The sequence below is a fragment of the Biomphalaria glabrata genome, chromosome 2, assembly GCF_947242115.1.
Source record: "Biomphalaria glabrata chromosome 2, xgBioGlab47.1, whole genome shotgun sequence".
Taxonomy (NCBI): Eukaryota; Metazoa; Mollusca; class Gastropoda; family Planorbidae; genus Biomphalaria; species Biomphalaria glabrata.
Genome location: NC_074712.1, coordinates 36,726,126 through 36,739,673, shown reverse-complemented (window position 1 = coordinate 36,739,673; position 13,548 = coordinate 36,726,126). Strand labels below are relative to the sequence as shown.

General features: G+C 39.7%; 1 protein-coding gene and 1 non-coding gene across 2 annotated transcripts; one reads left to right on the top strand and one right to left on the bottom strand.

Moving 5' to 3' along the window:
- Positions 1 to 382: 382 nt before the first annotated feature.
- LOC129924692 (uncharacterized) lies at positions 383 to 12,677 on the top strand. The gene is made up of 2 exons (XM_056021181.1): positions 383 to 388; positions 11,910 to 12,677. Exons 1-2 carry the CDS (start codon positions 383 to 385, stop codon positions 12,675 to 12,677), a joined length of 774 nt encoding a protein of 257 aa, XP_055877156.1.
- A 751-nt stretch (positions 12,678 to 13,428) lies between these two features.
- Trnai-uau (transfer RNA isoleucine (anticodon UAU)) lies at positions 13,429 to 13,538 on the bottom strand. Its single transcript has 2 exons — positions 13,501 to 13,538; positions 13,429 to 13,464 (listed from the first exon to the last, which is right to left on the bottom strand). It is a non-coding gene; the product is annotated as a tRNA-Ile (tRNA).
- Positions 13,539 to 13,548: the final 10 nt, after the last annotated feature.

Here is a 13,548-nt window from a genome sequence, read left to right as displayed (position 1 = left end):
TTAATTAATTTCTAAAGAAGAGATAGAGAATCACTTTTATTTTTAATAAATGAAAACTTCCTCGAAAATGTCCTAAACGTTATTGACTTCACTTAGATCCTCCCGCGCTGTTAGACGCATTGGGCGTCAAGCTGTGGAGACCTAATCTGTCCTAAACGTTAAATCAAACTTTATATTAACTGCAAAACTTGAACCCGTGTTTTCAGCTCGAGTCGGTGCATCGTCTGCTTGGACTGAATTGATGTAAGGAACTGGTTTTATCTGCTCTACTCACACTTCGCGATGGGTTGGGGGGGGGGGAAGTTGCTGCTTTTACAAAGAGCTGTTCAGCGTCACGAACAAGAATGAATCTTCCCAAACATTCAGACATGAACGACTGAGAATGGAGGTAAACTAGGACCCGGGTACGCTGTTCTGCCTCATCGTGGCACCTGGGTGGAAACGGCTACTTGAGGGGGTAGCTAGGCTAAATGAATGGCGAAACATAACTCCCGTGGGGATGCCCACGGGTAGACGAGAGTCAACCCCTTGCACGGGCGGGGTTGTAAGAAAGTCCCCACGAACACGTCCCACATCCATGCGCTGTTCCTCAAAGGGACCGTTACATCAATGGCGGTTCCCACACAGCTAGCTTGGTACAACGAAGGAAAATGACGGTGGCTCCCGGTGCCCTCGGCCTTCGGCCATGTGCAGCCAAGCATGCGTCGGGGCCAAAGGCATTGGAAACAGCAATGTTTTACATAGGCATTGACTCGGGTCCCTCTCAAACAGAACTGTGTTCCCACAGGTTTGTTTTTTTTTACTGTTCGGCTGGACGTCCAAACAGGTTTTTTTTCAAACTTAGAGCTCGAAGAGCCTTCGGCTCAGCTCTTAGACATCAACAAGGTAAACTAGGAGCATGAGTTGAAGAAGTGGAAACTAACTGGTGGAAACTAGGCCTAATTCATCTCAGAAACAATGTACTTTAGCATTCAACAACCTTTTAATTTCGTAATGATCCCCGCGAAGATTGTTGTTTAGTGCCACGGACAACAAAGGAAACTTCTTAGTCATAGATTTGGTCTCCAAGTATCATTTTGTGTTGGAAGAGCTTCTTAGAAAAACAAAACAAACAACACTTACCTCACAATTTCAAAACTAGATAGACCTAATAGAAATGTTTGTAATACAGTGCTACGAAAAAATACTAATCCGCGCCATGTTAATCTATCATTGTTGACAGCACTCAAGACATCAAAAGTTGATCACATTAGCATTACTTTGATGTGGAATACCCAAATAAATAGCAACCAGAAAGACATTTCTATGTTTTCATTTTGTAAAAACCAGAAATCCGCAGAATGGGCTGAACAAATACTCCAACTTCCAAGTAATGAAAATTCACTATTTATCTTTACATAAATTGCCAGGACAAGGCTATGTGATGCTTCCAATATGAGTGGACAAAACTTGAACTTGGTTATAACTTGGTGTTAAGGAGTAAACTCAGGTGCACCTCAAGGAACAGTCTTGGGTCCACTACTATTTTTAATTTACATAAATGATTTACCAAATTGCATTACTTCAGGAACAAAAGTCAGATTATTTGCAGACGATTGCATAATATATAAAACAATAAAAACAACACAAGGCACAGATATTTTACAAAGAGAATTAGATGAATTACAGAAATGGGAATCAAATTGGAGCATGTCTTTCCACCCAGAAAAATGTCAGTTGTTAAGAGTAACAAAAAAACTAAAACAAATTAATTCCACTTATCTTATTCATGGCAAACCAGTAACACAGACTAAAACGCAAAATATCTAGGTATTATAATAAATGAAAAACTGTCATGGAATCCCACTGGCGGATCCAGGGGGGGGGCGGTAGGGGCGATCGCCCCCCCCCCCCACTCGGCCGACCCCCGACGAATTTTAGTATAGAATTCACACAATTTGTATACAAATTTATTACTTATGCTAATAATATATTCTAATTATTTATATTTCAACCTATTTTTTTATTATTTCGCCCCCTCCTCTAGTATGTTGACCGATTTGGTGGGGTCGTAAGGGGGCAATGGTATCAATCCCCACCCCCCCATACACTTTCGAGTGGGGGGGGCGGTCCAATTTATTAGTAGAAATCACAGCTTGCTAACAGAATCAATTAAATATCTATATGATTAAAACTTGTTATTGATATTTTAACCGATCTTTATATTATGTCGTTTCCTGTTTACCGTTGGGGGGGGGGGAGAATACCTCTACTGCCCTTCCCACCTAAACCGTTTGAGTGGGGGGGCGGTCCTACTTTTATGGAGAAATCATAGTTTGTGAACAAAATTAGTTGAATTAATCTATAAATTGTATATTATGTCGCTCCCTTTCTGGTATCTTGGTCGATTCGGTGGGGTTGGGGGGGGGGAGGGCGATTGCATGTACTGCCCTTCCCACTCTAGCCCTCTGAGTGGGAGGGGGGCAGTCCTATTTTTGTGGAGAATCATAGTTTGTGAACAAAATTAGTTGAATATCTATATAATATAAACTACGTATTGATTTGTAAACCCATTGTATATTATGTCGTACCACACTCTAATCTCAAATTTTATCATTAGTAAATTTAAATGAAAAAAGGTTGCACCAGGTGGGAAGGGCGATATATGCAATTGCATTTCCCCAATCGGACAAACCAATACTTTTTCTTTTAGTATTATAGTTTAGAAATTACAAAATGTAAAAAATCTGCCACTAATATAATTTATATATACTATAAATTAAATTCTTATATCGAGTCGCCCAACTTTTTTTTTTTTATTCTTTGATGCCAAATGCAATCTTTAGCAGAAATTATTAAAGGAGCGAGGATTAATCGTTTTCATTCTACCGCCCCTCCCATTTCCAGAGTTTATGTAATTTCACATGAATTTATCATAATTATTTTAAGAAAGACTTTGCATTGGAAAAGTTAGAATTCAAACGAAATTTTTCACTATAAGAATCATGATTGAGATGAGTTCTAAACCGAAAAAAATACATTTATAGTCGCCTTTTCCCAACCTTTACTCAATCGGATATTTTTCTAGTTAAATAAATTTGGGACTATAACTCACAACTTATGCTACGATGTTATTGAATATTATTTATCGAATAATTTTTTTTCGGCGGCGACCCTCAAAGCCAAAATCTAAATATGTGGGGTATCTTTTCAAGGAACAAATCGGTTTTATTGGCAATGTATTAAGGGCCTATAAATTCATATTAGAATATCTTTCAAGTACAATATTATTCAAAAGGTCCTTTTTTTTAATAGTATGAATAATGAGCTTTAGGTCAGGAGAATGGGTTTCTGCAGTGAAAAATGCCAGAAAACGCTTTTGGCGTCGGGGCTTCGCCCCGAACACCATTGATGAATAATGAGCTGTAGATGTCAGGAAAATGCGTTTCTGCAGTGAAGAATGCAAGAAAACGCTTTTGTCCTTTCGGGCTTCGCCCCGAACTCCATTGATGAATAATGAGCTGTAGATGTCAGGAAAATGCGCTTCTGCAGTGAAGAATGCAAGAAAACGCTTTTGTCGTCGGGGCTTCACTCCGAACTCCATTGATGAATAATAAGCGTAGATGTCAGGAGAATGCGTTTCTGCAGTAAAGAATACAAGAAAACGCTTTTGTCGTCGGGGCTTCGCCCCGAACTTCATTAATGAATGATGAGTTGTAGATGTCAGGAGAATGCGTTTCTGCAGTGAAGAATGCAAGAAAACGCTTTTGGCGTCGGGGCTTCGCCCCGAACTCCATTGATGAATAATGAGCTTTAGATGTCAGGAAAATGCGTTTCTGCAGTAAAGAATACAAGAAAATGCTTTTGTCGTCGGGGCTTCGCCCCGAACTTCATTAATGAATGATGAGTTGTAGATGTCAGGAAAATGCGCTTCTGCAGTGAAGAATGCAAGAAAACGCTTTTGTCGTCGGGGCTTCACTCCGAACTCCATTGATGAATAATAAGCGTAGATGTCAGGAGAATGCGTTTCTGCAGTGAAGAATGCAAGAAAACGCTTTTGGCGTCGGGGCTTCGCCCCGAACTTCATTGATGAATGATGAGCTGTAGATGTCAGGAGAATGCGTTTCTGCAGTGAAGAATGCAAGAAAACGCTTTTGTCGTCGGGGCTTCGCCCCGAACTCCATTGATGAATAATAAGCTTTTAATGTCAGGAGAATGCGTTTCTGTAGTGAAGAATAGAAGAAAATGCTTTTGTCGCCGGGGCTTCGCCCCGAACTTCATTAATGAATGATGAGCTGTAGATGTCAGGAGAATGCGTTTCTGCAATGAAGAATGCAAGAAAACGCTTTTGTCGTCGGGGCTTTGCCCCAAACCCCACTAGGGAACCTTATAGCGTTGCCCCACTTTTTCGCCGAAGGTTGAGAAATGCTGCTTTTTAAAGTTCTCATATATATATATATATATATATATATGTGTGTGTGTATGTGTATGTATTTTCTGTACACACGTTTATGCATAGGGTTAGGGTTTACTGGGCGTTAGGGTTAGGGTTTGGAAAAAAATCGCCCCCCCCCCACTCCAAAGTTCTGGATCCGCTAGTGTGGAATCCACATATTGATGAAACTATAAAAAAATCAAACAAAGCATTAGTATTTATTAAAAGAAATTTGTACAAATCAAATAAGAACATAAAACTAAAATGTTATTTAACCTTGGTTAGGCCAATAATAGAATATGCATCCTCCGTTTGGGACCCCTCAACTCAAGAAAACATTAAGAAACTAGAACAGACACAAAATAGAGCAGTGAGATTCATAACAAACGAATATTCACATTTGACTAGAGTAACACCTTTAGTAAAATCACTAGAAAGCCTTCAGGACAGAAGACTCAAAAGTAAAGTAGCAATTATTCATAAAACACGGAACCATAATCTTCAAATACAAAAACAAAATTTAATAAAAATACTCTGAAAGACACAAAGATAAGGGCACATTCCTTGTCCCATATGCTAGGACAAATGTTTACAAATACTCCTTCTTCCCTAGTGCTATTAGAGCATGGAATGGGTTGCCTGAGCTAGCCAGGAAAACCAGTGACTTGGCAGAGTTTAGGTCATTGGTTAATATGCATGACTAAATGCATGACGCGTAGGACGTAATCATCTTCTTTTTTGAAGTAACGTCTGTATTATATAAGATAAGATAAGAAGATGCTGTTTTCTGTGACTATGTGTATGTTTGTTTTTGTTCGTGTTTGTGTGTGTGTTTCTTTTGCTCACAGCATATCAAGATGGGCGCTTTTAGAATCCATTAGAAAGAGCATAGTTTATTATAACACTCAAAAACGTTTTTCCCTTTGGGGTGGTCATGAAGTAATGCAGGTCTAACAGCAATGAGATTCAGACATTAGAATGATCATGATGTTAACACACATTTTTTTGTGTTCCCCAAAAGGAAAAAGAACGCGCAAAACCTGAAGTACTTAAGGTAAAATTAGAAACATTCAATACTATTGTTCTGCTTATTGTCGAGTACAAAATTGTAAGCGCAATCAACGTTGTGTTAAAAAAACTGAGCAAACAAGATCTACATAACGCTGTGAGTCAACTGGAGAAATTCTAGAATGAGAAATGACTTCGAGCGTGTAAAAAAAGAAGCTGAAGAAGTTGCTCGATCTTGGGCTAATGATTGTTTATCCTGTTTTAGACTACACGCGATTGAGGAAAGTTAAAAGACAATTTGGTGAGCCTCCTAGTGACTATTATGAAAAGATTGAAAATCAATGTGCGTGTGTTTTATCCAACTATCGATGTCACTGTTTCTCAATTACTTGACAGATTTCATTGGGAAATAAAATGTGTCAATGTGTTTTAGTGGTTGATGTCCATTTTCATTTCAAGTGTAAACGACATAGTTCTATGATGCCACCATGTTTCTTATCTCATTTTAACCAGATGATATTGCCAAAGACAATTGTTCTGAGATCCAAGCCTTTTATAAAGACATATCAAGTCTGCGTTAAATACGAAATTTGGCTGTTGTACAAACATGGAACTTAAAGACACTGTTACTTATACGAGTAATAACTTAATCAAACGTAATGACATTTAAAAAAAAAAAAAACTACACTTCTTGCATTGGAATGTCTTTAGGTAAATGTACTGATACATACAGACTACTCGATTCCTTTGTCACGCACTAGATTTGTCCTTTTAGGTGGAGGGGGGAAACCAAAATAATCCTGAACCCGGGCCCACGGGTAGGCCTACCTTGCTACGCATCTAGTGAGAGACACCTATCACTCGGAAGAAAATGCGCATGGAGCTCTAAGCGCGTATTTTTGTGCGAACAAAAAAGTCGCTTCTACTTTAAACTGTAGTGCGTCCTAGATTTGCAGCTATTCATCCAATTGATTGTAGCCGAAATCTGGTTTCTGAAGTTTCCTTTCTCTCTTTGTAAGGCTTTATCCTCCTTTGGACGTGTATCTGTATGTGTCTGGTGACGAGGTCCTGGACGTGTATCTGCATGTGTCTGGTGACGAGGTCCTGGACGCACTGGCGGATCCAGGGGGGGGGGGGAGGTAGGGGCGATCGCCCCCCCCCCCACTCGAATTTTAGTATAGAATTCACACAATTTGTATACAAATTTATTACTTATGTTAATAATATATACTAATTATTTATATTTCAACCTATTTTTTTAATTATTTCGCCCCCTCCTCTAGTATGTTGACCGATTTGGTGGGGGGGGGGGCGGTCCAATTTATTTGTAGAAATCACAGCTTGCTAACAGAATCAATTAAATATCTATATGATTAAAACTTGTTATTGATATTTTAACCGATCTTTATATTATGTCGTTCCCTGTTTACCGTTTGGGGTGGGGGGGGGGGGCAAATACCTCTACTGCCCTTCCCGGTCCTACTTTTATGGAGAAATCATAGTTTGTGAACAAAATTAGTTGAATTAATCTATAAATTTTATATTATGTCGCTCCCTTTCTGGTATCTTGGTCGATTCGGTGGGGTTGGGGGGAGGGCGATTGCATGTACTGCCCTTCCCACTCTAGCCCTCTGAGTGGGGGGGGGGGCGGTCCTATTTTTATGGAGAATCATAGTTTGTGAACAAAATTAGTTGAATATCTATATAATATAAACTACGTATTGATTTGTAAACCCATTGTATATTATGTCGTACCATACTCTAATCTCAAATTTTATCATTAGTAAATTTAAATGAAAAAGGTTGCACCAGGTGGGAAGGGCGATATATGCAATTGCATTTCCCCCATCGGACAAACCAATACTTTTTCTTTTAGTATTATAGTTTAGAAATTACAAAATGTAAAAAATCTGCCACTAATATAATTTATATATACTATAAATTAAATTCTTATATCGAGTCGCCCAACTTTTTTTTTTTTATTCTTTGATGCCAAATGCAATCTTTAGCAGAAATTATTAAAGGAGCGAGGATTAATCGTTTTCATTCTACCGCCCCTCCCATTTCCAGAGTTTATGTAATTTCACATGAATTTATCATAATTATTTTAAGAAAGACTTTGCATTGGAAAAGTTAGAATTCAAAAGAAATTTTTCAGTATAAGAATCATGATTGAGATGAGTTCTAAACCGAAGGAAATACATTTATAGTCGCCTTTTCCCAACCTTTACTCAATCGGATATTTTTCTAGTTAAATAAATTTGGGACTATAACTCACAACTTATACTGCATTTTTATTGAATATTATTTATCGAAAAAAATTTTTTCGGCGGCGATCCTCAAAGCAAAAATCTAAATATGTGGGGTATCTTATCTTTTCAAGGAACAAATCTGTTTTATTTGCAATGTATTAAGGGCCTATAAATTCATATTAGAATATCTTTCAAGTACAATATTATTCAAAAGGTCCTTTTTTTTAATAGTATGAATAATGAGATTAAGGTCAGGAGAATGCGTTTCTGCAGTGAAAAATGCCAGAAAACGCTTTTGGCGTCGGGGCTTAGCCCCGAACTCCATTGATGAATAATGACCAGTAGATGTCAGGAAAATGCGTTTCTGCAGTAAAGAATACAAGAAAATGCTTTTAGCGTCGGGGCTTCGCCCCGAACTTCATTGATGAATAATAAGCTTTAGATGTCAGGAGAATGCGTTTCTGCAGTGAAGAATGCAAGAAAACGCTTTTGTCGTCGGGGCTTCGCCCCGAACTCCATTGATGAATAATAAGCTTTAGATGTCAGGAGAATGCGTTTCTGCAGTGTAGAATACAAGAAAATGCTTTAAGCGTCGGGGCTTCCCCCGAACTTCATTGATGAATGATGAGCTGTAGATGTTAGGAGAATGCGTTTCTGCAGTGAAGAATGCAAGAAAACGCTTTTGTCGTCGGGGCTTTGCCCCAACTCGTGTGGAGTTTTTGATCTCCCATCGAGCGCCTCCCCAGGTGGCGGATAGGGGAATGCCCTCCAGATATGGTGGGTACCGGGGAAATAAAATACCCGGGGTGGACCAAAATCAAACCTGCTGCCTTGCAGGAAGTGGAGGGATCCACAAAGGCTAGGGCACCTTACCCGAAAATAAAGGCAGCTATCCAGAGAGCTGAAAGGGGCAGCCCCCCAGATGGTTATGCACAGGGCTAACAACTCTGTCATATAAAAAATACTGTTACGAAAGCTAATACACACAAGAAAACCCGGACAGATCTCAACGGAAAACGACCTAGGCCTGGAAAAGGACATGATTTTTGTTTTGCGACATGGAACGTGCTAAGCCTTTATAGAGCAGGTGCGCTAGCCCAACTTACTGAAATGTTAAAGAAATATAAGATACCCCTTGCAGCCCTACAGGAAATCAGGTGGAAAGACTCGGACATTCTCAGAACCAAGGAGTATACTATATTTTATAGTGGTGGAAGCACTAACAACTTAGGTACAGGTTTTGCTGTTAAAAAGGAAATGGTAGGCAATGTCATTGGATTTAAACCTGTAAGTGATAGACTCTGCTCACTACGTTTGAAAGGAAAATTCTTCAACATATCATTTATCAATGTTCATGCCCCTACTGAAGATGCAGATGATAACACAAAAGAAGCCTTCTATGATGGACTGGAAAGAATTTATGATGAAGCGCCAAAGCATGACATCAAAATAGTCCTAGAAGATTTCAATGCAAAAATTGGAAAGGAACCAGCATTCAGACCAATAATTGGCAAAGAAAGTTTACATGAAGAGACCAACAATAATGGCATAAGATTAGTGGATTTTGCATCAGGAAAAGGAATGTCTATCAGCAGCACAAAATTCCAACATAAGAATATTCACAAGGTAACCTGGATCTCACCTGATGGCAACACCCAGAATCAAATAGATCATATACTCATAGATAAGAGACATGGATCAGACATACTAGATGTAAGAAGTTTCAGAGGAGCTAATGCTGACTCAGACCACCTACTAGTAAAAGCTAAACTTAGACAAAGAATAAGTACCATACACAATTACCAAAGAAAGAGAGCACAGCAATATGATAGTCAAAAACTCACAAAGGATCCACTTGTTGCAGAAACTTATAGAATGGCACTCCAAACACAACTGACAACATTAGAAAAGGACTGCGAAAATAACAAAAATGGGCATTGGGAAATAATAAAGCATGCTATCAAAAGAACAGCAGAAGAGGTAGTTGGATTTAAACAAAAGAACGAGAAAATAGGGTGGTATGATGATGAATGCAGACAAACTATAGAAGAGAAGAACAATGCCCGAATGATAATGCTACAGAGAGAAACCAGGAACACTAGACAGCAATACAATGAAGCAAGAAGAAGGGCCACAAAAGTTGTAAGAAAGAAAAAACGGGAATGGGAAAAGTCCAAGATCACTAAAATTGAGGAACTAGCAAAGGAGGGAGACATGAGAGGAATGTATATGAAAATTAAAGATGAAAAGAACGGATTTCAAGCTAGATCACACATGTGTGAGAACAAAGATGGTCAGCTTATTACAGAAAACAGCAGGGTCATTGAGAGATGGGCTGAATACTTTGAGGAGATCCTAAATACCACTGAAGATGGAGACAATGGAGAATATGAACTGCCGCATGGGGGACCAGATCCCTTAGTGAACCCTCCAACACTCATTGAAACATCAGAAATAATTAGGACCATGAAGAATCACAAAGCACCAGGAGAGGACCAAATCACAGCAGAACTAATTAAATATGGAGGGAAAGACTTACATTCCCAAATACACAGACTAATATCAAGAATTTGGGAAGAAGAAGTAATACCAACAGAATGGGAAACGGCTCTTATAACCCCAATACACAAAAAAGGATCCAAGTTAAAGTGCTGTAATTACAGAGGAATCTCTCTACTAAATGTGACTTATAAGGTACTGTCTAGGCTTATAACTAAGAGACTTGGAAAATATTCAGAAGAAATCTTAGGTGACTACCAATGTGGTTTCAGACCCAACAAATCCACAACCGACCACATCTTCACACTAAGATGTATACTAGAAAAATGCCATGAATACAACATACCAATCCACCAACTCTTTATAGACTATAAAATGGCTTATGACAGTATCAGAAGGAAATACCTATATGACACACTACAGGATTTTGGAATACCCAATAAGCTGACAAGACTTATACATATGACATTAAACAACTCAAAAAGCAAAGTCATAATACAAGGAGAACACTCACGGGAATTTAGGATTAAACGAGGATTAAGACAAGGAGACGCACTTTCCTGCATGCTTTTCAACTTAACACTGGAGAGAGTTATAAGAAATATACACATAAACACAAGGGGAACTATTACTAACTACTTCAGGAGAGAAAACATGGGTCCACAACCAACAGGGACGATATACAGCCAACCTCTACAATACCTTGCTTATGCCGATGACATTGCCTTATTGGGTAAAGAAACCTCTGACATCGCTAGTGCCTTCATACAACTAGAAGAAGCATCTCGACCAGCAGGACTTGAGGTCAATGACAGTAAAACCAAGTACATCACAATGACAAGAGACAATCAAACAGAGGGACAAAATATCAAAATCAAAGACCACGAATTTGAAAACGTCCAAACTTTCAAATATCTAGGAAGTACTATTAATTTCAAAAATGACCTACTAACAGAAATAAAGGAAAGAATAGCAGCAGGCAACAGGGCATTTTATAGCACCCACCATCTACTTAAGAGCAAAATGATTTCAAGTAAAACCAAGAAAATAATATACAAAACTATAATAAGACCAGCAGCAATGTATGGAAGTGAGACCTGGACACTGACAAAGACATCTGAAAATTTACTTAACACTTGGGAAAGAAAAATCCTTAGGAAAATCTATGGTGCCATACAGGATGAAACAGGGTGGAGGACACGCACTAACCATGAGATATATCAATTATATGAAGACCCACCAATAGTGAACGAAATAAAAAAGAACAGACTACGTTGGGCAGGTCACCTTGAAAGAATGTCAGACAACAGAGGGGCGAAAATCGTATACAGGCAAAAACCAAAAGGCAGGCGACCAAAAGGCAGACCCCGAATGCGATGGGTAGATGACGTGGAAGCAGATCTGAAGCAGCTTGGGGTTAGGGCGTGGAGACGAAAGGCCCAGGAGAGATCTGAATGGAAGGATGTGTTAAAGCAGGCCAGAGCCCTCCATGGGCTGTAGCGCCACTGGGATGGATGGATGGATGGCTTTGCCCCAAACCCCACTAGGAAACCTTATAGCGTTGCCCCACATGTGTGTGTGTGTGTGTGTGTGTGTGTTCTGTACACACGTTTATGCATAGGGTTAGGGTTTACTGCTGGGCGTTAGGGTTTGGAAAAAAATCGCCCCCCCCCCCCACTGCAAAGTTCTGGATCCGCTAGTGCCTGGACGTGTATCTGCATGTGTCTGGTGACGAGGGCCTGGACGTGTATCTGCATGTGTCTGGTGACGAGGGCCTGGACGTGTATCTGCATGTGTCTGGTGACGAGGGCCTGGACGTGTATCTGCATGTGTCTGGTGACGAGGTCCTGGACGTGTATCTGCATGTGTCTGGTGACGAGGGCCTGGACGTGTATCTGCATGTGTCTGGTGACGAGGTCCTGGACGTGTATCTGCATGTGTCTGGTGACGAGGGCCTGGACGTGTATCTGCATGTGTCTGGTGACGATGGCCTGGACGTGTATCTGCATGTGTCTGGTGACGAGGTCCTGGACGTGTATCTGTATGTGTCTGGTGACGATGGCCTGGACGTGTATCTGCATGTGTCTGGTGACGATGGCCTGGACGTGTATCTGCATGTGTCTGGTGACGATGGCCTGGACGTGTATCTGCATGTGTCTGGTGACGATGGCCTGGACGTGTATCTGCATGTGTCTGGTGACGATGGCCTGGACGTGTATCTGCATGTGTCTAGTGACGAGGGCCTGGACGTGTATCTGCATGTGTCTGGTGACGATGGCCTGGACGTGTATCTGCATGTGTCTGGTGACGAGGGCCTGGACGTGTATCTGCATGTGTCTGGTGACGATGGCCTGGACGTGTATCTGCATGTGTCTGGTGACGATGGCCTGGACGTGTATCTGCATGTGTCTGGTGGGCCGGATTTAAGTAGGTGGAGGCCACGGAGCCGGAGTTTTAGTCGAGGCCCTACAGTTTATCGAAAGCTTTACTACAAATGCACTTAGCCTACTTCTATCTAAATGCATGCCACATTTTAGAAGAAGGGATAGAATACTTATGAATTAAATTTCCCTTTTCTCATTGACAAAAAAATGTAATATGCATATTTTAGTTAAAAATGTAGTTATTTGAGTTTGTGGAAGGTAAGCCCTTGGGTTGACGCACTGCCGTAAATTTGGAGCTGCTCATTTATATATTACGAGCCCCTACAAGCGGACACTTATTAACCACGAGTGTTGCCATAAGATTTTAAAGTATAAAGCTTGAAAAAAAAAAAAGTCAGATTAAACAAAAATAATCCTTACTGTGGAGGCCCCGGACCAGTAGATCAGCTTGCCCTCCCTTGAATGATGGACCGATGACTAACCGTAGAGTAGGCTGAGATACAGAGGTCTAAAGATAATAGAGTTATTCTAGATCTAGATTTATTTGAATTTGTTTTTCTAAATCCAGCTTGATCTAGACTAGATGTAGCAGCAAGTGGTTATATTTCAAACCATCAAACAAGAGAAGACAAAAAAAAGGTGTGAGGGGGCTATCTTTATATATATCAATATATATATATATATATATATATATCAATATATATATATATATATATATAGATAGATAGATAGATAGGTAGATAGATAGATAGATACCCCCCCCTTTTATATATATATATATTGCAAAAAAAAAAAAATAATAATTTATATTTATATTCTAAATTTTGAAAAAAAAAAATATTTAAAAAAAAAGTGAAAAAAAAAAATTGGCTGCTCCAGGTGAGGATCGAACTCACAACCTCCGCATAACTTATCCCATGGCAAACATGGGGAAGGTACTGTCTATAAGTACGGCGCGCTAACCGATTGTGCCACTGGAGCTGCACGTCAA